General features: G+C 38.5%; 3 protein-coding genes across 5 annotated transcripts; 1 reads left to right on the forward strand and 2 right to left on the reverse strand.

Annotated features, from left to right (window-relative positions):
• Positions 1-29: 29 nt before the first annotated feature.
• Positions 30-2,408, reverse strand: LOC105670767 (uncharacterized). Of its 3 annotated transcripts, none has more exons than XM_012364478.2 (7): positions 2,266-2,408; positions 1,777-2,041; positions 1,316-1,442; positions 968-1,098; positions 628-771; positions 373-549; positions 30-280 (listed from the first exon to the last, which is right to left on the reverse strand). In XM_012364478.2, the coding sequence occupies exons 1-7, from the start codon at positions 2,279-2,281 to the stop codon at positions 181-183; spliced, it is 960 nt and encodes a 319-aa protein (XP_012219901.1). In that variant the 5' UTR covers positions 2,282-2,408; the 3' UTR covers positions 30-180. The 3 variants fall into 3 exon arrangements, with proteins under 3 accessions (XP_012219901.1, XP_012219918.1, XP_012219910.1); XM_012364495.2 differs by having other exon boundaries at positions 1,777-1,949; positions 2,266-2,404; XM_012364487.2 differs by having other exon boundaries at positions 1,777-1,861; positions 2,266-2,399.
• A 7,743-nt stretch (positions 2,409-10,151) lies between these two features.
• Positions 10,152-12,094, forward strand: LOC136999568 (uncharacterized). Its single transcript, XM_067353905.1, has 3 exons — positions 10,152-10,401; positions 10,656-10,804; positions 11,165-12,094. Exons 1-3 carry the CDS (start codon positions 10,152-10,154, stop codon positions 12,092-12,094), a joined length of 1,329 nt encoding a protein of 442 aa, XP_067210006.1.
• A 728-nt stretch (positions 12,095-12,822) lies between these two features.
• On the reverse strand, positions 12,823-22,226 carry LOC136999470 (uncharacterized). Its single transcript, XM_067353640.1, has 7 exons — positions 18,058-22,226; positions 17,306-17,786; positions 16,554-17,034; positions 15,802-16,282; positions 14,316-15,530; positions 13,564-14,044; positions 12,823-13,292 (listed from the first exon to the last, which is right to left on the reverse strand). The coding sequence occupies exons 5-6, from the start codon at positions 14,450-14,452 to the stop codon at positions 13,579-13,581; spliced, it is 603 nt and encodes a 200-aa protein (XP_067209741.1). The 5' UTR covers positions 14,453-15,530; positions 15,802-16,282; positions 16,554-17,034; positions 17,306-17,786; positions 18,058-22,226; the 3' UTR covers positions 12,823-13,292; positions 13,564-13,578.
• Between the last annotated feature and the right edge of the window lie 398 nt (positions 22,227-22,624).

A 22,624-nucleotide genomic window follows, 5' to 3' on the forward strand; every position in this document is an offset into this window, starting at 1 on the left:
TGTAATTTAAATAAAATCCAAATAAAAAATAAGCTTTAACGTTTTTATTTTATGAAAACTTATCCTAAAAATCATATCTATTGACCAAATTAGATTAACTTTTATAAGAGATTATGTATCATAAAGTTTCTTGCATTGATAACTTTTCAAATAAACTCGTCAATTTTACCGTAAGTTTTTTTAAACATTTTCAGTCGCATACACAGTGGGACAATCCAAAACATCAACCGCACACCGCGATTTTAAATTAACCACTCGTACTTCGGGACAATTATCAATCCTAAAAAATTATTGTATTATATAATATTTTATTTATTAGTATTATATTTTTTATTAAAAAATCTATGAGAAAATAGTTTTGGTTAAAAATACCTGGGGCAAAATTTATCCAATGCATCTTTCAAACTATGAATTTGCGTAATATTCCTGGATATTTCCTGCAGTACAAATCCTGGAAATGCTTGACAATATACCTCTGTTGCTTGCAAATCGATTGCTGGGTCGATCGTTGTCAATTTATTGGGCGTATAATCTCTATTTTTTTCTTTACTTCACAAATAGAATAGAAGCCATTAAAATCGCCTGTTATTTATTATGTAATTTATTATTTTTTATTTGAATACTTACTTTTGAGATTTGATGATAGTTGACAAGCTGCAATACGCGCTAGGATGCATGGCGATTCCGGGTGAATTCCATAACAAATATGCTCTCGCTGCCATCAATAATAATTCGTTGGTCAAATTTTGTGCAATGTTTGATAATTTTGATCTAATAAATATAAAATATGACGTTTAGAATAATACATGATCAGATAATTGTATTAAATAAAAATTATCAACTTTAAATTGACCAAAAAATCTATTGTACAGAATCATTTTTCACGAACAAACATTTTGCATTAGTATTAGTGATATTCCTATATATTAAAAGCCTGTTAAATATAATCATGAGCAATTTGTATTACTTGCTGAAAAATTCGTCGATCGGCAAGTCGGCAACATGAATATTGGCATTTTGGGTGGCCAGTGCCACTTTGAAATGAGTTTCCAAGATGTTTGATGCACTGGAATTTCTCATCAAATTGATCAAGTGTATCTACAAAAGATTATTTATGATTATTCTTATGACTAATTACATTTCTAGTATTTTTAAATAAAAAAATTAAAAAAAATCAAATCAGAATATTTAAAACAAAATAAACAGATCTTTTTGATATTAAATGTATTGATATAATAATAATTTAAATTTGTAACAATAACATTCTACAAAACTTAATTATAAGTTATATAAAAATTAAAAAGTTTTAATGTACACTTAGTTCGGGTTGTTTTCTCGCCGCAGCTTCGATGTAGCAAAATTCTTTTCTGGACCAGACTTGCGCAGCTTCTTTTACGAAATAAACATTGAAGGGATGCTCGTCTCCAGAAATCTTCAATTCACTATAGTGTTGATAGATTACTTGATTCATAAGAGTTCTAAATTATTTCTTTTATTAAACGTGCAGTATTTTGATATGAGTTTAAAGTTAATTACTTAATTCTTGAAAGCATTAAATATAAATTGTAAAGAATAATTAATTAAATCGCGAAATTATTAATAAAATTGTGGGCATTAAATTAATTATATTTATTACTTACGATTAGTTTTATTAATTGCTTTGTTTATTTATTTTATCAAAGTTTTGGTTAGTTATTTTATTAATTTTAGTGGAGTTTATCAAAATATTATTCTTTTTAAATTTATTTAGTTTTAGTAATTTTTTTTTATATATACCAGCAGTTATCATCGTTTGTTACAGGTGAACAAAGTATCGCCGTGATGAAGACAAAGACAACCAAACCGCTAATGATGAGGCATGCTGTCATAAACAAGGTGAAGAGATCATTTGGCCATCTTCTTAATTGATTCGCGACGCCTTTGACGATTGGCGTGTTGTATTGCGCGCCCTGAATCGTATTTTCAATGTACATATACGAAAAATCAAGTATCTTGCATTTGCTTTCATCCAAGAGGAAGGGAAGTTTATCCTCGTCAAAGTCTAAGAATTTTTAATTTTAATTTTATCATATTTATCATATTTTATCATATCAATTTTATCATATTTTATCATATTTTGCAGAAAAAGAAATACTAAAAAGAATACTTTAATTTAAAAATATATATTATTTTAACGGATTATGTTGTTTTGAGCATTTTGTAAAAAATAAATTTTCTAAATATGACATTTCATACATACTGTTCATAATATTTTTAGGTACTTACGCTTGGCCTTCGGCATTTTGGCAACGTCGTCGCACTGGAGTTCGGATCTGATCAACGACGCTTTAAAGTCTCGCTTTGAAACGCAATTTGCCGAGTCGACACTTCATAACAAAGTCAAGCGGACTTAAATCGAATTGCGACGTTGGGAAATTGGCGAGGTATCCATATTGTGCAATACAAGTGCGGTATATTGCTTTTGCAAATTAGACACGAATTGCTGTGACGTTATCATACAAATGAGTTCACAGTGCACGCTCGTTTATTAAATCTAGTTTTTAAATATAATCAATAAATCTATTTAATGCGTTACAATGAATATATAATGAATATATATCATATTTACAAGACATTTGTGATAATTTTTTATGCAAGATTTACTGTGAAAAAATCACAATATTTATTGTAAAAATAATGACAAAACAGTCACAAGAAATATAATACAATTTGAATGCAATTTGCTGCGGCGGATTCCGTGACGGTACATGATGCAAAATTTTTATATCAACGCTGCAATACTGCAATATCTCGATCTGCGATATCTCGATCTACAATATCTTGACCTGCAATGTATCGATCTGCGTTATATTGTATCAGAGAGAAGCCTGAGAGCGGTCATCACCCCGATTTAGCTGCAACCACAATTCAAGACGCTTCTATGTGCACAAAACGTGCACATTGAACTACTGAGCCATGTACACGATACTTTCCAGTGGGTAACATGCTATGTGCACAATGTTTGGTTCTGTTCCATTCTATGTGCACAAAGTGTCGGTAACACAGAGCTAGTAGGGTAACATTGATGTATATAAAATAAATTTTCAATAAAAAAACATGCACATGTCATTATTTATTTTTATGTTAAAGCTTAATTTACAATAAGTTCTTTTTAACATAAATATACGTGACAATTTTGTTAATAAAAATTGCATCCAAGAATCGCGACATATAAGTTTTTTTAATTTTTGTAAATTCTATTTTTATATTTTGCCCTTACTTTACAATTTTTACGTAACAAGATTATAACTTTTAGATACATAGCACGTTTTGTGCACATAGAGGCGTCTTGAATTGTGGTTGCAGCTAAATCGGGGGGATGATCGCTCTCAGGCTTCTCTCTGCTGGTACGATCATTTTCTTTCTTTCAATGGAAAGAAAATTTAAAGAATGTTGTGAAATAAAATACATTGTTTGTCGAGAAAAGATTTTAATAAAACCAAATACAATATAATAATAGTATACAATAAGTAATATTAAATTCAGAAAACATATACAATGAAAAAGAAATATATACAACAATGCTGCATACAGATGCAATAATGTGATATACATATATATATGTAATACAATATACAATTATATAATAATATAATATACAATATAATATACAATATATTAATACAATATTTTGTACAAATGAGAAACAGATTTTTACAAGTTTACAATATTTAAGAGAAATGTTCCAGTGGCAATATATTTAAGAATTAATTATTATTAAAAATGTGATGTTTTCTATGTGTGAAAATAATATTTTTAATATTATATAATAAAAATTAAAATTTACTTCGCGGAAATTTAAAACCAAAATTTGCATTTATTAAACGACGATATTAAATATTTGCAAAAATAATTGGATACGTAAATTTACCACAGTTTCCGGACATTATATTTATGAATATTAAAAAATTATTTTGTTCATATATTTTCGGAGATTGAGACATATCCAGCCATTGGGACATTTAGCTTATTACAATTTTTCTTAATATATTATCCTGTATTCCATCGAAATAATATACAAGATAATACAAAATGAAAATAATATGCCAATATGTCAATAATATGTCAATAAAATCATTTAAACGTTCAAAAGTTTTATGCAAAATATGCAAAATACTTTAGTTAAAAAGAGCTGAACAATACGATTTTGTATTTATAATCAAAAGTATCTCTTATAATTCAAAAAGTAGTAATATTTTATTAGTGAAATTTATTAATCTAAACATTTAAACGTCTAAACGTTCAAACTTTTTCATAATTTACGCAAGAAACATCTTTCGTTTTTCGAAAGAGAATCTTGCTGTTTGCCCACCCGAAGTTTTATCATTATTTTTGTCATCAATAAACTACAAACTAACTGCCAAAGCAGAAGTTCCAAAGTTTATCGACAGCAAAGAATTAAAAAAAAAAATACAATATAGAAGTGATAAGAAGTTTTAAAATCCTACCTACCTACCCACAAACTTTATCTAGTAGAAAATCCTACCTAATTAGAAATTCTATACCTAAGAGTTCGTACAAAAAATTTTCCGCAGGATGCTTTAGCGCAAAGCTCGACTCAGTTACCGCCATTTGTATCTGAATTTCGGGAAGGAGTTTTTCGCAGGATGCTTTAGCGCAGAGCTCGGCTCAGTTACCGCCATTTGCATCTGAAATTCGGGAGGGAGTTTTTCGCAGGATGCTTTAGCGCAGAGCTCGGCTTAGTTACCGCCATTTGCATCTGAATTTCGGAAGGAAATTTTCCGCAGGATGCTTTAGCGCAGAGCTCGGCTCAGTTACCGCCATTTGCATCTGAATTTTGGGAGGGAGTTTTCCGCAGGATGCTTTAGCGCAGAGCTTGGCTCAGTTACCGCTATTTGCATCCAAAATCTGAGAGCTACTACCTTGGTGTTTCTCAAAAGACGCTAGCGCAGAGCTCAGCTCAGTTTCCGCTAGTTGCGTCTGAAATTTTTGTTGATAGTCGATCATTATTCAATGATCGATCGTATCAACGTTGTTTCGAGATCTGTGCTCGACCATCATCGACGGGACCACGAATTTCGAATTTCCGCGCTCAACCATGGGATCAACACTAGAACTACCGACGATTAACATATACCAATTTTTATTTCTTTTTTCTTTCTTTTTAAAAGGTGATAAAGAGAAAAAGTACATTAATCAATTTAATTATTTAACACAATGCAACACAAGTCACAGAAAAAAATCTCAAAAAATACAATATAAATTTAAATAATTATTCTAAAATGAATAAACCGGTCATTTTGACCGCTTTGATAGTTCTAGTGTTCTAATGTTAAGCCATAGGACCACGGATGCATGGGTAAGCTAGGAAAGATTGCGAAGAAATTGACGTATAGCAAGAATAAATATATATTTTAAAATTGTAAATAAATTGTTAATAAAAAATGCACTCTTTCTTTATTAGATCAATTATTTCAAATATACCATAATTTATTAATATATTTACGTTTGTGTAAAAGAATTTTCTTTTTTATTTTTAATTTAAATTTGTGATACATTTGTGGTACATATGTATTTAAAAATTTTCTTACTTTTGCTTTTCAACGCCAATTTATAATATTTAATCCTGGAAAGATATAAAAAAATAAACCACTTACCGTAGGGAAGGAAGAAATAAAAGTACACATTTACACACAGAAAAAGAATTTTGCTATCGCAATAAAATAATCGTTGCTATTGCATGTTAAATATGTTAGCGATAAAATTTCGCTATTGTAACTATTTTTACAGATTATTCAATATGCAACAAATCTGGTTTGTTCAAAAAATCGACAAATTTTGAGATGAGAAAACAAGTTAAAATTCGCTGTTACAACAAAATAATTAATTTTTAATAAATTTATTTTACTATTGCAATGAATTGTCGCCATTATAATACAAACTTTGATAATAAGATAAAAATAAATTTCTTATTATATATTAGCAATATAATTTGCAGATTTAAAAACTAATTTCGGTAAATAAAATTATTATCTATAACAAATCTCTTTGCTGTTCAAATAATAATCAACTGTAAGAAATTTTGCTATGATAGCTTATATAAAATTTACTGCGGCAGCAAATACTTTTTTTCTATGTATTAACAAGTTTTATCTTTTATTTTATGTATAATCTTTTTTTAAATATTTTTTTCTTCTATTTTTTCTTATATAAAAAAAATATAAATAAATATATAAACATATATAAATATATAAACACAAGTACATTATTCAGAATAAAAATATATTAGGTTATTTAAAAAATTTGTAATAATTTTTATAATAAAATTGAAAACTATTTTTATATGTTTAGAGTCATCTTTGTTCAGTAATATATGCACCATTGTTTTCGACAACTTTTGGCCATCTTTAACAACTTGTGCATACATTATTAAATAAAGATATATAAACATATAAAAATTGTTTTCAATTCTGTCATCAAAAAATTCTACAAACTCTCTGAATAATTCAATATATTTTGTTCTGATCTGTCAATCACATGAAATACATTTAGGAAATATTCCAGGATTAAATATTCATCAACGCATCTAAGTCCTAGCCTATCCATTTTAAGATAATGAATCGAAGAAATAGTGTACCTTTTATAATTTTATTCAAAGTATTCTGGTGTATGATTATATTTTTAATATTATATGATTAATATTTAATATATATGGATTCAAAGGGCTATTAGACTGATGAAAGTTGCTTCAACTTCGGGCTCAATCAAAATCAAAATTAGAAACACTGCTTTTTTTTAATGTATTAGTAACACATAATTAAATTTAATATAAATTAAAACTAAAAAAATAAGTACTTCGTTCTTTTAAAAACAAATGCACGTACAACTCAAAATACTTTTAAAAAATACAAGAGAATAAAACTTTGATATAACTACTATAAGGCAATAAAAATTATACGACCTGCAAAGTGTCTCGCGTTTATATATTTTTACACCATTATTTGATCCATTATCTTAATAATAAAAGACAAATTAAACTAACTCACCGATTGATGCGCAGCAGCGGAGTTGTCGTTCTGTTGATCTGCATAGTTGATCTGTAAAATACGAAATAAATCAAAATTATAGCAGCGTTCACAATATGAAATATTTGTGAAATCATAAAAAATATTGAGTACATCGAACTTTTAATTCGTTTTCTAAGCAAATATGTAATAAAAGAATTATTAAAAAAGTTTAATTATTTAAATAGAAAGTAAAAAAATATGCGAATAAATTCTAATAATGATAAATATTAACTAATGTGAATTTTTTGTCTTTCAAATATTTTAATGTGTGTACAATATTTTCAACAAATAAATGAATTATTGCTTACCGTAAAGTTGCTCCGCCGGCGCCCGATGCTCCTCCTGAGCCTCCTCCTCCTCTCAGTGGTCCTTCGAAGCACTCACATTGAATCTCACGCGTTCGCGGCGCATGCATTGCTCGCATGCGTACCTGAATACGAAAATCGCGCGATACTTAAAACGGCACTCCCGACATCACAGGCGAATCGAACCGAATTGTCCAAGCTGTGACGTTACGCGCGAATTCCGTCCGCGTTTCAGACGACCACATTTACCAATTGGGGCACGATTCTCTCAAAACAGAAGGCAAAGATAAGCTTGAAGAAGATGAGGTGATTAGTCATCCAATCAACCGACTAGATACAAGACATCTGAAAAGCAATCGGTAGCGTTTGACTAACTCCGGTAGCCGTCCTCGACTACCTTTGACAGTCCGGCTATCTGTACAACTAGCGCGCTGCACGTAGAACCGAAGATTGCCCTGCCGTAGTGGAGATTTTATGATTGAAACCGACCTTTCCCTCCCCCGAGCCAAGCCTAAAGTCAAAAAAAATCGTGTCCCAATATTTGTCATACAGCAAAAATGCGTTCATCTATAGATTCGCTATAACTCTCGGCATTAACGGCACTCCCGACGCGCATTTTGTTATACTATACGACGGAACGAATATATTTTGTAGCACCGATTACACGCACAAAGTTGATCTGTAAAATAAAAAAATAAATGCAGATTAGTGTTTGAAATAATTAATATTTATAAAATAATTACTGCGCACATTAAACTTTATATTCGTTTATTTATGCACACGTCTAAACAAAGAATTAAATTTTTAAATTTAAATTTAACTCAAATTTACTTGAAATAAATTAAGGAATATAATTGTATTATTCACTTATGCTTCTGAAGCTTTGTTATATCATATTGTGATCATTCTGTGTGTAATACGGATACATAGTTCTATCTTTTATTTTAATCAAAATAGCTCTTTGATTGAAACAATACTGGTGTTTTAAATCAGTCCCTGCACTATTATTTTTAAAAAATAACGTTTTTAACGATAAATTACTTACCACAATGTTGTTTTGCCGTCGCCTGATGCCTCCTAGGCCCCCTAGACGGGCCGCATCCAGGTCGGTTGGGCCAAAGTAAGGGCCTTAATCCTCGAGGAGAGGCCCTTACAATGTTTTAGGAGCTGCAGAAAAAATAAAGGTGGGGGAGGCGGGAACCCCGGACGCGGCCTTGGCCCCCGCGTCAGCTCCCGCAGGAACGGTAATGGTGGTGGTGGGTGTTCCGAACGCGGCATTGGCCCCCGCGTCCGCCCCCACAGAAAACAACAAGGAGGTGGGCACATCGAGCGTGGCATTGGCCCCCGCGCCCGCCCAAAAATCAATCGCGGAGGCGACCTCAGAGGAGGATGAGACCCCCTGGATTAAGCCGAAGGAGGAGAGGCCCAAGGGGGACTTTGAACGGCGTGGTGTTGGCAAACACAAGCCAACACCGACCGCTAAGGAGTCAGAGGTGATCAGCAACTGGAAGATTCCGACTAGGGCCGTGCCACCCTTAAGGATCCTCCAGGCGAATGTGAACCACTCCGCCGTGGCACAGGATTTGTTCCTACAAACCATGGCGGAGGGTGGATTTGAATTGGGGGTGGCCACGGAGCTCTACTGGAGGACCACCCCCATTGGTTTACGGATCCCACGGGTGAGGGGGTCGCCATCTACTGGCGGCCCACCGCAAACTTCTTCCCAAGCTCCAAGTTTGGGGCCGGGCTGGGCTACGTAACGGTGGAGTGGGAGGATTATTTTATCCTCGGGTGTTACGTCTTACCGAGGTGGAAGCTCCCCTCCTTTAAAACCTTCCTGTCAGGGCTTGGGGACTGCATTCGTAGATGCCTCTCCCGACCCACCATTGTTGCGGGGGATTTCAACACCTGGTCGATGTTATGGAATTCTTCGCGAACCGACAGGAGGGGGGGGAGATAGGGCGGCGGCACTCGGCCTGTGTCTGTTAAACACAGGCTCGAGGAGCACCTGCGTGCGTACCCGGGGGGAGTCCATCGTGGATCTCACGTAGACTTCTCCGTCGGCCGCACGCGGGGTTACGGGTTGGAGGGTGGAAGAAGACCTGGACTCGGGTTCCGATCATCGATATATCGTGATCGAGGCCTCGACCACCTCAACCGTAACGCTCGGCCGTCGCCGGCGTAGCACCCCGAAAAGGGGCTGGGTCCTTCGGAAGATGGAGGAGGACGTCCTGATGGCGGTTGTTTTGGCGGAATCCTAGCCGATGCCATCCGGTCAGGCCGTATACTTGGATCAGGAAGCCATGAGGGTCGTGGGCATGGTTGAAAACGCGTGTGACGCGTCCATGCCACGATCTAAATGGTCCCCCAGTAGGACGATGCACTGGTGGACCGGGGAGATCGCCGAGCTTAGGCGTCTTTCCTCGGCCGCCAGGCGCAGATTCCTGCGAACACGCAGAAGAGGGGATCACGCCGAAACGACTATAGCTTTGGAGAGGTTTCGTGCGGCGCAAAATGCCCTCCGAGCCGCCATCGAAACAGCGAAGGCCAGGGTGTGAAAGGAGCTTATTTCCACCCTGGACCGGGAATCCGTGGGGACGTCTCTTCAAGATAGTTCTCAAGAAGTTGAAACCAAGGGCGCCCCCGACTGCAAAGAAACTTAAACCGGAATTTTTCGGGAATATTGTGGACACACTGTTCCTAGTAGGGGGAACTATCATCCCTCCCCCCCACGGTTGGGGAGGTGTGGCCCGAGGAGCCGGCAGTCTCGGCAGAGGAAATGTCCGCAGTGCGGGCCAGGCTTGGCGGTGCGGCCAAGGCGTCTAGACCCGACGGAACTCCCGGCAGGTCATGGGCCTTGGCGACGAGGGTGCTGGGCGATCGGATGGGGCGGCTGTTCACCGCCTGCCTCAGATCCGGTGCCTTCTCCTCGCGGTGGAGGAGAGCCAATCTGGTTCTCCTCCAAAAAGATGGCAAGCCGCCGGAGCAACCCTCCGCATACCGGCCTATATGCTTGCTGGATAAGGCGGGTAAGTTCTATGAGCGAGTAATCGTAGGACGCCTCGTTCAGCACCTGTCTCGGGATGGTCCCACTTCAAGTGATAAACAATACGGCTTCCGGGAGGGACGGTCGACTTTGGATGCAATACGCCACGTCTGTTTTTTCTCGGAGGCCGTAGTGGAGAAGGGGGGGGGAGGTGGCACTAGCGGTATTGTTGGATATTGTGAACGCCTTCAACTCCCTCCCCTGGGACTGTCTGGGGCAGCATTTGAACATCTTCAGCTGCTCCCGTATCTCCGGGCAGTCCTGTGGGACTACCTCCGGGGCAGAACGTTCGCATACAAGGACGGAACAGGCGCGGTGTGCGAGAGGAGGATGTACCGCGGGGTTCCACAGGGGTCTGTTTTGGGCCTGATGCTGTGGAATTTCGGGTACGATGTAGTGCTTCGAGCGGTCCTTCCCCCTGGCTTTGACGTCGTCTGTTACGCCGACGACACACTTGTCATGGCTCGGGGGGAGGATTGAAAAGAGGCCGCGGCTGTAGCAACCGCAGCCGTGGCCAGCGTAGTGCGCGTAATACGGGGCCTAGGATTAGAAGTGGCTCCTCAAAAGACAAAAACCCTGTTCTTCTACAAGAAAAAAGAAGCCCTGTTCTTCTACAAGAAGACAGGAGGAAGACCACCTCCGACATACATTAACGTCGGAGGGTCCCGAATCCCTGTTCCAGATAAAATATCTGGGCTTTACCCTGGATGGACTCTAAGAGTTCATACAGCATTTCGATGCTCTAGCTCCCAGAGTGGACCTCCCAGGATGGCGAAAGCGTTGTGTCGCCTCCTGCCCAATCTCGACGATCCAGGTGCCAAAGTCCGGCACCTTTACACGAACACCGTCCGATTGGTATTTCTTTACGGGGCACCGATTTGGGCAAACGACTGATGGCCAATAAACGCGCCAGCGCCTTGGTGCGTAAGGCCGATCGGCGCATGGCCATCAGGGTCGCCCGTTGTTATCGGACGGTGTCGTACGTGGCGTCCACGACCCTGGCAAAGGTGCTCCCGTTCGACCTAGTCGCTAGTTCGCGCGCCGAAGCTTATCGGTGCGCGATTGAGGTCGGACGGAGTGGCATTTCCCCGGAAATCATTCCCAAGAAAATGGAAAGGGAAAAGGCGAGGGCCCGGAGGTGGGCGCTCAGAGAGTGGAAACACCGACTGGGCGAACACAATACTCCGGGTCTTCCGGAACTGAAGACCGTCGAGACTATCCAGCCCTGCCTACAAAAGTGGGTAGGCAGGAGGGGAGGCGGAATTTCGTTCTGCCTGGCGCAGGTTTTCACCGGGTATGATTGCTTTGGTGACTACCTGTGCCGAATAGGTAAGCAGCGCACTACGCGGTGCTACCATTGCGCGGCCAACCGGGACTCGGCGCAGCACACGCTGGAGGAGTGCCCAGCGTGGACCGTAGAGCGTCGGGCCCTGGTCGAAATGGTGGGCGGAGACCTCTCTCTTCCTTCCCTGGTTAGAGGGATGTTGGAGAGAGAGGAGAGTTGGGTGGCAGTCTCCTCCTTCTGTGAGACGGTAATGTCTCGGAAGGAGAAGGTTGAGCGGGAGAGAAGGGGGGAGGGAGGCACGACCTCCTCTCAGAGAAGGAGGAGGAGGGGCCAAGGAGGTGGCCGGATAAGGCCATGCCCTCCGCGCCTAGGCGTGAATAACGCGCCGTGATAATGCTGGGTGGGAGATGGGAGAGCCTAGCGACCTCTCTCTTTTTCACCCCGGTGGGCTCCGAAGGGTGGTCCGCTGAGACCTCTCTTCGGGGCAAGAGGTACACGGTTCCCTCCGCTGGAGGAACCGTGAGGAACCCAACAACTCCTGTAAGGACTATTCCCAATCGCTGGTAAAAGACGGGGACTTTGATTCCAAACCCCCGGATGCCTGGACCCGTTAGGCGTGTTATTCACGACACCAGGATAGGGGAGTAAACCTCGATAAAAAATCCGGGATCTTGCCAGTCTTGTTAGCACGCCGGTGTTTCGACATGACGGCTGGCCGTGCACGAGGGGGGGGGGGGGGAATAGGTGGCGACTTACACCGTAACCCCAAGTATGGGGCCGAAGGCCGGTGCTTTACACGAGCCGCGAGGGTTAGTCTTGATCGACAACCGTCTTAGTGGAAAGAGAACCACGATAAAAACACCCAGAAAAGACAACTCCGTGAAGTTGACAACTCACGGAGACTCAGTGCTCAAATTACATGTTATGTAAGACAATTTTTCCTTTATTTCCCATAATTTTTAATCAAATTTTTATACATTGAAAAAAAACTAATTTTTTAGTAAATATTCAGTAATAACTTTAATTTAACTTCATTGTAAGTTGAAAGAATTAAAATTATTTGCTTTTCAAGGAAAAAAATATTATTATGATACTAAAATACCTATTAATAAATAAATGCAATTACCTGAAAGATGATTCGTTAGGCCTCGTATATTTTATTGGCGTTGGTGTTGATGTTAGCGTCAGCGTGGGCGTGGGCGTTGACGATGGCGTAGGCTTTGGCGTTGGCGTAGGTTTTAGCATTAGCGTAGACTACGGCGTTGGGGGCTGGCGTGCGCTTTGGCGACGGCGTGGGCGTAGACGCGTCCGCAAACTTGATCATTGACATAGGCGTGGCCGCAGGGCCATTCTTCAATAAGTCGCTAATGTCCAGCATTAGCGACGAATTATAGAGTGGCCCGTAGCTATGTAGCCTAGCCCAACCGTAGCCGCAGCCGCATTCGTAGGCACCAGCCGTAGCCGCAGCCGCAACCGTTGCCGGCAGCCCTTGCCGTAGCCATAGCCGTAGCCGTAACCGTAGCCGCAGCCGTAGCCATAGCCGTAGCGGTTGCCATCCATCATACGCAACGGACAAGAGCGGAGTTGATCTGTAAAATACAAAATCGAGTTCAGATTAATAATGTGTTAAACTTAGTATTTTATAAATAAAATTATTGTACATATTAAATTTTTTCTTTATTTCCCATAATTTTTAATCAAATTCTTATACATTGAGAAAAAACTAATTTTTTAGTAAATATTCAGTAAAAACTTTAATTTAACTTCATTGTAAGTTGAAAGAATTGAAATTATTTGCTTTTCAAGGAATAAAATATTATTATGATACTAAAATACCTATTAATAAATAAATGCAATTACCTGAAAGATGATTCGTTAGGCCTCGTATATTTTATTGGCGTTGGTGTTGACGTTAGCGTCAGCGTGGGCGTGGGCGTTGACGATGGCGTAGGAGTTGGTGTTGGCGTAGGCTTTGGCGTTGGCGTAGGTTTTAGCATTAGCGTAGACTACGGCGTTGGGGGCTGGCGTGCGCTTTGGCGACGGCGTGGGCGTAGACGCGTCCGCAAACTTGATCATTGACATAGGCGTGGCCGCAGGGCCATTCTTCAATAAGTCGCTAATGTCCAGCATTAGCGACGAATTATAGAGTGGCCCGTAGCTATGTAGCCTAGCCCAACCGTAGCCGCAGCCGCATTCGTAGGCACCAGCCGTAGCCGCAGCCGCAACCGTTGCCGGCAGCCCTTGCCGTAGCCATAGCCGTAGCCGTAACCGTAGCCGCAGCCGTAGCCATAGCCGTAGCGGTTGCCATCCATCATACGCAACGGACAAGAGCGGAGTTGATCTGTAAAATACAAAATCGAGTTCAGATTAATAATGTGTTAAACTTAGTATTTTATAAATAAAATTATTGTACATATTAAATTTTTTCTTTATTTCCCATAATTTTTAATCAAATTCTTATACATTGAGAAAAAACTAATTTTTTAGTAAATATTCAGTAAAAACTTTAATTTAACTTCATTGTAAGTTGAAAGAATTGAAATTATTTGCTTTTCAAGGAATAAAATATTATTATGATACTAAAATACCTATTAATAAATAAATGCAATTACCTGAAAGATGATTCGTTAGGCCTCGTATATTTTATTGGCGTTGGTGTTGACGTTAGCGTCAGCGTGGGCGTGGGCGTTGACGATGGCGTAGGAGTTGGTGTTGGCGTAGGCTTTGGCGTTGGCGTAGGTTTTAGCATTAGCGTAGACTACGGCGTTGGGGGCTGGCGTGCGCTTTGGCGACGGCGTGGGCGTAGACGCGTCCGCAAACTTGATCATTGACATAGGCGTGGCCGCAGGGCCATTCTTCAATAAGTCGCTAATGTCCAGCATTAGCGACGAATTATAGAGTGGCCCGTAGCTATGTAGCCTAGCCCAACCGTAGCCGCAGCCGCATTCGTAGGCACCAGCCGTAGCCGCAGCCGCAACCGTTGCCGGCAGCCCTTGCCGTAGCCATAGCCGTAGCCGTAACCGTAGCCGCAGCCGTAGCCATAGCCGTAGCGGTTGCCATCCATCATACGCAACGGACAAGAGCGGAGTTGATCTGTAAAATACAAAATCGAGTTCAGATTAATAATGTGTTAAACTTAGTATTTTATAAATAAAATTATTGTACATATTAAATTTTTTCTTTATTTCCCATAATTTTTAATCGAATTCTTATACATTGAGAAAAAACTAATTTTTTAGTAAATATTCAGTAAAAACTTTAATTTAACTTCATTGTAAGTTGAAAGAATTGAAATTATTTGCTTTTCAAGGAATAAAATATTATTATGATACTAAAATACCTATTAATAAATAAATGTAATTACCTGAAAGATGATTCGTTAGGCCTCGTATATTTTATTGGCGTTGGTGTTGATGTTAGCGTCAGCGTGGGCGTGGGCGTTGACGATGGCGTAGGCTTTGGCGTTGGCGTAGGTTTTAGCATTAGCGTAGACTACGGCGTTGGGGGCTGGCGTGCGCTTTGGCGACGGCGTGGGCGTAGACGCGTCCGCAAACTTGATCATTGACATAGGCGTGGCCGCAGGGCCATTCTTCAATAAGTCGCTAATGTCCAGCATTAGCGACGAATTATAGAGTGGCCCGTAGCTATGTAGCCTAGCCCAACCGTAGCCGCAGCCGCATTCGTAGGCACCAGCCGTAGCCGCAGCCGCAACCGTTGCCGGCAGCCCTTGCCGTAGCCATAGCCGTAGCCGTAACCGTAGCCGCAGCCGTAGCCATAGCCGTAGCGGTTGCCATCCATCATACGCAACGGACAAGAGCGGAGTTGATCTGTAAAATACAAAATCGAGTTCAGATTAATAATGTGTTAAACTTAGTATTTTATAAATAAAATTATTGTACATATTAAATTTTTTCTTTATTTCCCATAATTTTTAATCAAATTCTTATACATTGAGAAAAAACTAATTTTTTAGTAAATATTCAGTAAAAACTTTAATTTAACTTCATTGTAAGTTGAAAGAATTGAAATTATTTGCTTTTCAAGGAAAAAAATATTATTATGATACTAAAATACCTATTAATAAATAAATGCAATTACCTGAAAGATGATTCGTTAGGCCTCGTATATTTTATTGGCGTTGGTGTTGACGTTAGCGTCAGCGTGGGCGTGGGCGTTGACGATGGCGTAGGAGTTGGTGTTGGCGTAGGCTTTGGCGTTGGCGTAGGTTTTAGCATTAGCGTAGACTACGGCGTTGGGGGCTGGCGTGCGCTTTGGCGACGGCGTGGGCGTAGACGCGTCCGCAAACTTGATCATTGACATAGGCGTGGCCGCAGGGCCATTCTTCAATAAGTCGCTAATGTCCAGCATTAGCGACGAATTATAGAGTGGCCCGTAGCTATGTAGCCTAGCCCAACCGTAGCCGCAGCCGCATTCGTAGGCACCAGCCGTAGCCGCAGCCGCAACCGTTGCCGGCAGCCCTTGCCGTAGCCATAGCCGTAGCCGTAACCGTAGCCGCAGCCGTAGCCATAGCCGTAGCGGTTGCCATCCATCATACGCAACGGACAAGAGCGGAGTTGATCTGTAAAATACAAAATCGAGTTCAGATTAATAATGTGTTAAACTTAGTATTTTATAAATAAAATTATTGTACATATTAAATTTTTTCTTTATTTCCCATAATTTTTAATCAAATTCTTATACATTGAGAAAAAACTAATTTTTTAGTAAATATTCAGTAAAAACTTTAATTTAACTTCATTGTAAGTTGAAAGAATTGAAATTATTTGCTTTTCAAGGAATAAAATATTATTATGATACTAAAATACCTATTAATAAATAAATGCAATTACCTGAAAGATGATTCGTTAGGCCTCGTATATTTTATTGGCGTTGGTGTTGACGTTAGCGTCAGCGTGGGCGTGGGCGTTGACGATGGCGTAGGAGTTGGTGTTGGCGTAGGCTTTGGCGTTGGCGTAGGTTTTAGCATTAGCGTAGACTACGGCGTTGGGGGCTGGCGTGCGCTTTGGCGACGGCGTGGGCGTAGACGCGTCCGCAAACTTGATCATTGACATAGGCGTGGCCGCAGGGCCATTCTTCAATAAGTCGCTAATGTCCAGCATTAGCGACGAATTATAGAGTGGCCCGTAGCTATGTAGCCTAGCCCAACCGTAGCCGCAGCCGCATTCGTAGGCACCAGCCGTAGCCGCAGCCGCAACCGTTGCCGGCAGCCCTTGCCGTAGCCATAGCCGTAGCCGTAACCGTAGCCGCAGCCGTAGCCATAGCCGTAGCGGTTGCCATCCATCATACGCAACGGACAAGAGCGGAGTTGATCTGTAAAATACAAAATCGAGTTCAGATTAATAATGTGTTAAACTTAGTATTTTATAAATAAAATTATTGTACATATTAAATTTTTTCTTTATTTCCCATAATTTTTAATCAAATTCTTATACATTGAGAAAAAACTAATTTTTTAGTAAATATTCAGTAAAAACTTTAATTTAACTTCATTGTAAGTTGAAAGAATTGAAATTATTTGCTTTTCAAGGAATAAAATATTATTATGATACTAAAATACCTATTAATAAATAAATGCAATTACCTGAAAGATGATTCGTTAGGCCTCGTATATTTTATTGGCGTTGGTGTTGACGTTAGCGTCAGCGTGGGCGTGGGCGTTGACGATGGCGTAGGAGTTGGTGTTGGCGTAGGCTTTGGCGTTGGCGTAGGTTTTAGCATTAGCGTAGACTACGGCGTTGGGGGCTGGCGTGCGCTTTGGCGACGGCGTGGGCGTAGACGCGTCCGCAAACTTGATCATTGACATAGGCGTGGCCGCAGGGCCATTCTTCAATAAGTCGCTAATGTCCAGCATTAGCGACGAATTATAGAGTGGCCCGTAGCTATGTAGCCTAGCCCAACCGTAGCCGCAGCCGCATTCGTAGGCACCAGCCGTAGCCGCAGCCGCAACCGTTGCCGGCAGCCCTTGCCGTAGCCATAGCCGTAGCCGTAACCGTAGCCGCAGCCGTAGCCATAGCCGTAGCGGTTGCCATCCATCATACGCAACGGACAAGAGCGGAGTTGATCTGTAAAATACAAAATCGAGTTCAGATTAATAATGTGTTAAACTTAGTATTTTATAAATAAAATTATTGTACATATTAAATTTTTTCTTTATTTCCCATAATTTTTAATCAAATTCTTATACATTGAGAAAAAACTAATTTTTTAGTAAATATTCAGTAAAAACTTTAATTTAACTTCATTGTAAGTTGAAAGAATTGAAATTATTTGCTTTTCAAGGAAAAAAATATTATTATGATACTAAAATACCTATTAATAAATAAATGCAATTACCTGAAAGATGATTCGTTAGGCCTCGTATATTTTATTGGCGTTGGTGTTGACGTTAGCGTCAGCGTGGGCGTGGGCGTTGACGATGGCGTAGGAGTTGGTGTTGGCGTAGGCTTTGGCGTTGGCGTAGGTTTTAGCATTAGCGTAGACTACGGCGTTGGGGGCTGGCGTGCGCTTTGGCGACGGCGTGGGCGTAGACGCGTCCGCAAACTTGATCATTGACATAGGCGTGGCCGCAGGGCCATTCTTCAATAAGTCGCTAATGTCCAGCATTAGCGACGAATTATAGAGTGGCCCGTAGCTATGTAGCCTAGCCCAACCGTAGCCGCAGCCGCATTCGTAGGCACCAGCCGTAGCCGCAGCCGCAACCGTTGCCGGCAGCCCTTGCCGTAGCCATAGCCGTAGCCGTAACCGTAGCCGCAGCCGTAGCCATAGCCGTAGCGGTTGCCATCCATCATACGCAACGGACAAGAGCGGAGTTGATCTGTAAAATACAAAATCGAGTTCAGATTAATAATGTGTTAAACTTAGTATTTTATAAATAAAATTATTGTACATATTAATTTTTTCCTTTATTTCCCATAATTTTTAATCAAATTCTTATACATTGAGGAAAAACTAACTTTTTAGTAAATATTCAGTAAAAACTTTAATTTAACTTTATTGTAAGTTGGAAGAATTGAAATTATTTGCTTTTCAAGGAATAAAATATTATTATTGTAAAAGTAAAATATTACATTACATTAAATAAATTCAATCACTTTAAAGATGATTCGCTAGGGCCCAATTGTTATAATCATTTCAATGCATTACATGCGCTCGCCACATAAGAGCCATTGATCGACTCGTGGCAATGCTGTGTCGAGGGTACGTTAGCTTCTCCTTCAGGATGGTTTACCCTTTAAATCCTTAAGGATAAACCACCATCCTGAAGGATACTGAGCCCTCCCACCACGACAAGGTGTACCCATGGGAGGGAAGAATTATTAATTGTAATATGACTTATGTTGGACGGACGAAAAGACAACTTAACACCAGAATAAAAGAACATAAAAACGACATTAATAAGAAGAGCTGTTCTTCTTCTGTCATTTCCAAACACAGAATTGATTCTTCCCATGATTTTGATTGGAATAATGTTAAGATATTGGACGGTGAACCCTCTTATCCGAAAAGACTGATTTCTAAAATGGTCTTTATTAAAAGACAAAATGCAGGGCTCAATAATCAAAACGACACGGATCATTTACCTGATGCCTATCTCCCGATTATTAATTTAATTCCTCCTCTATAAATTTTTTTTTCCTCCTTTTTCCTCTACCAATTTCCTTTTACCCCCATCTTTCTCCTTCCCTATTGACTCCTTCCCCTCCCCCCCTTTCTCCCTTTCTACCGTCAATTGGAATTTCTGAATTTCAACAACCAATTACGATACCAATAACAAATTACGATCACTAAAATATTCAAGTTCAACATGTAAAGACATCTGGTCTTAACTTTTCCATCTCGTTCCTTCTACTTGGGCGAGCGCTTCTCCATCATGTAATTAATACAAGTACGTTTATCTTTTTTCTTAATTTTACCTTCTTTTTATTTTATTTATTTTAACTATTATTGTATTTTTTTGCATCTATTGCAGTCCTATCTAATTTATTAACGAACAACAATATGGTCGATAAAGGATTGCAAATACGTCTTTTACATCTTTTAATTATTTAATCATTGCGGGCGAATTTTATATTTTATTGTTTCTTATTTTGTACATTGAAGAAGGCCTGATGGCAGGCTGAAACGTTTGTAAACATTTTTAATGAATATATCATAACCTTTGCACGAAAATCTAGCATTGTGGCTCTTTACGCTCCTTATTGATTTTATTTGATTTAAGAATTATTAATACCTTGCAATCTGGAAAAATATAATTTTAGCAATAGCTAATAAAATGATCTAAAACGATTCGTTAATAATAAACATATCTAAATATACGTAAAACGTAATTAGAATAAGTAACACCGGAATGAAAATCCTGAACGCGGAAGCTCATAACAATAAAAGCTATCAATCAATAGCTATAATATTTAGAAAGATATTTCTAATATCGGTAGATATTTAGAAAGTATTGGAGTAAATTATTATAATTTACATTTAAAATCAAGTACTTATTTTATTTTCACTATAAACATATTTATTGAAATATTGTTATCACCTTGATTACGATATATAATAATAATTCTTCTTCTCATGATCTTTGTATTTTCAATTGATTAATTAAAAAGGTTAAACGATCGAATATATATTATTTCACATTTGATTCAAAAGGTAATGGGCACAGAACGTTGGTAAACTGTGGCTTAGTGAAATAATAAGTCCGCGAAATCAGTTTTCGTAAATCGATCTTCCGCGTTAAATCGTGTGCGCAATCGAGTGCGTCGTGCGCATTGATTATCAAAAACATTTTTTAACATTGTCTAAACGAATTCAAAAAAGTGAGAAGATAGTGGATTATTTCTCATCTAAAGTGACTCAATTGTAAATCGTCGAATCTGTTTCATTCAATCAAAATTAAATTAAAGAAAATGGCAGAGAAATTAAAAACACTTTATGTTATCAAATTTAATGGAAGTAGTTATCATCAATGGAAATTTCAAATAAAATGTGCTTTAAGAGCAAAAGGACTTTATGAAATTGCGACAGGAGTTGCATTAAAACCGAATAATGATCGTCCTGCGGAAAAACAAGAATGGTTAAAAGATGATGCAACTGCTATGTTCATTCTCACATCTACTCTTGAGGTTACTTAAATCACTTTAATCGAAAATTGTCAGACTTCAAAAGAAATAGTCGACAAATTAGATTCAATTTATGAGCAGAAAAGTGAATTGAATAAAATGTTAGTGCATGAACATTTTCATCAATATGTAATGAATTCAACAGACACTGTCGCAATTTGCAACACGTTGCAAAAGTTGAAAATCTTGCACGTCAAATCAAGGACTATTAGTGAACTGATTAGTGATACAGCAATTATCACGAAAATCATCGGAACTATTCCAATTAAATATAGAAACTTCAGACAAGCTTGGTTATCTACATCAGAAGATAAACAAACACTTATTAATTTGACAACACGTTTACTAGATGAAGAGGCTTTTCTAACTTCCAACGAACAAAAAGAAAATGCATTGATCGCATTGTCAAAAACTAAAGAAGGCGATAAAGTTTCAAAGAATCAAAAATCAGGATTTAATAAGAAATCCAATTATGTGCTATAATTGTCAAAAGAAAGGACATTATGCATCTGAATGTAAGGTTTCGAAAAAATTACGTGAAACTAAACAAGATTCGTCGAAAGAAAAACAACAAAGCAATTTTTCAGCTTTTACTGTAAGTAAAGAAGAAAAAGATATGCATATTAAAACTGAAGATGCTTGGATTATAGATAGTGGATCTTCAAAACATATGTCATATCGTCGTGATTTCTTTAATACACTTGATGAAACAATGAAAAATGTAAAAGTTTCACTTGGAGACAATCGACAATTAGACGTCAAAGGAACTGGAATAATTAAAATTCAAAAACTTATAAACAATAAATGGCATGATTCAATAATTGAAAATGTACTTTATGTTCCAGAGCTAAAGAAGAATTTATTTTCTGAAGGAATACTTACAAAGAGAGAAATGAAGATTGTAAAAGAAGAATTTTAACAGAATAATAATGCAGTTTCGAACAATTTCGAATCTTGAAGTAAATACCGTCCAGAAAAATGATTTTAAACTATGGCATAAAAGATTGGCATGAAAGACATATCAATCAACGTTCCTTATAAAAATTAATCAATGAAGGAGCTTTGAATAAAATAAAATTTACTTCTCAACATCAATTTTTATGTGAAGCATGTATATATGAAAAACAGCATTGTCAATCTTTTACAAAAACAAGAAGTTACATGCACGGAAAACCTTGTGAACGAATCTTCAGCGATTTATGTGGTCCAATATTAGTCACCTCTACAGTGCCGGATCTACACATAAGCTAAATAAGCTACAGCTTAGGGGCTTCACATTATAAGGAGGCCTCCTTAATATAGAAAAAATAAAAAAAAATGTATTTTTTGTTAATAAAATTGTTAATAAAATAATAACAGCAAAAAATTATTCAAATAATAAAAAATTATTTTTTATTGTTATAGCCTTTTTTATCAATTATGTTTTTTATATTTATCACAACAAAAAATAATTTATTACAATATTTTTTTGCGAAAAGCCGTAAATTACAAAATTATATATCTCCTTTCTTTTATTTTCTTTTTTTCGGGTTTTCCTATTATAGCTAAAAAAAATATATATATAATATAGATATACAGGGTGTCTGGCAATAATCGCCCCACCGGTCATATACAGGTAGAGGAGGTCAAATCGAGTAGAAAAGTCCTTTACCATTTTTTAATTTTCATAATAAGTACTGAGTAATTAACGAAAAAAGATCGGCGAATCCGCGCGAGTAAAGCGCGCGCGGTGAGAAGGACATCCCACTGCTATGCGATCACTAGGCGCGCGATGAAGCGTT

This window comes from Linepithema humile, chromosome 4, assembly GCF_040581485.1.
Source record: "Linepithema humile isolate Giens D197 chromosome 4, Lhum_UNIL_v1.0, whole genome shotgun sequence".
In the NCBI taxonomy this organism is placed as follows: Eukaryota; Metazoa; Arthropoda; class Insecta; order Hymenoptera; family Formicidae; genus Linepithema; species Linepithema humile.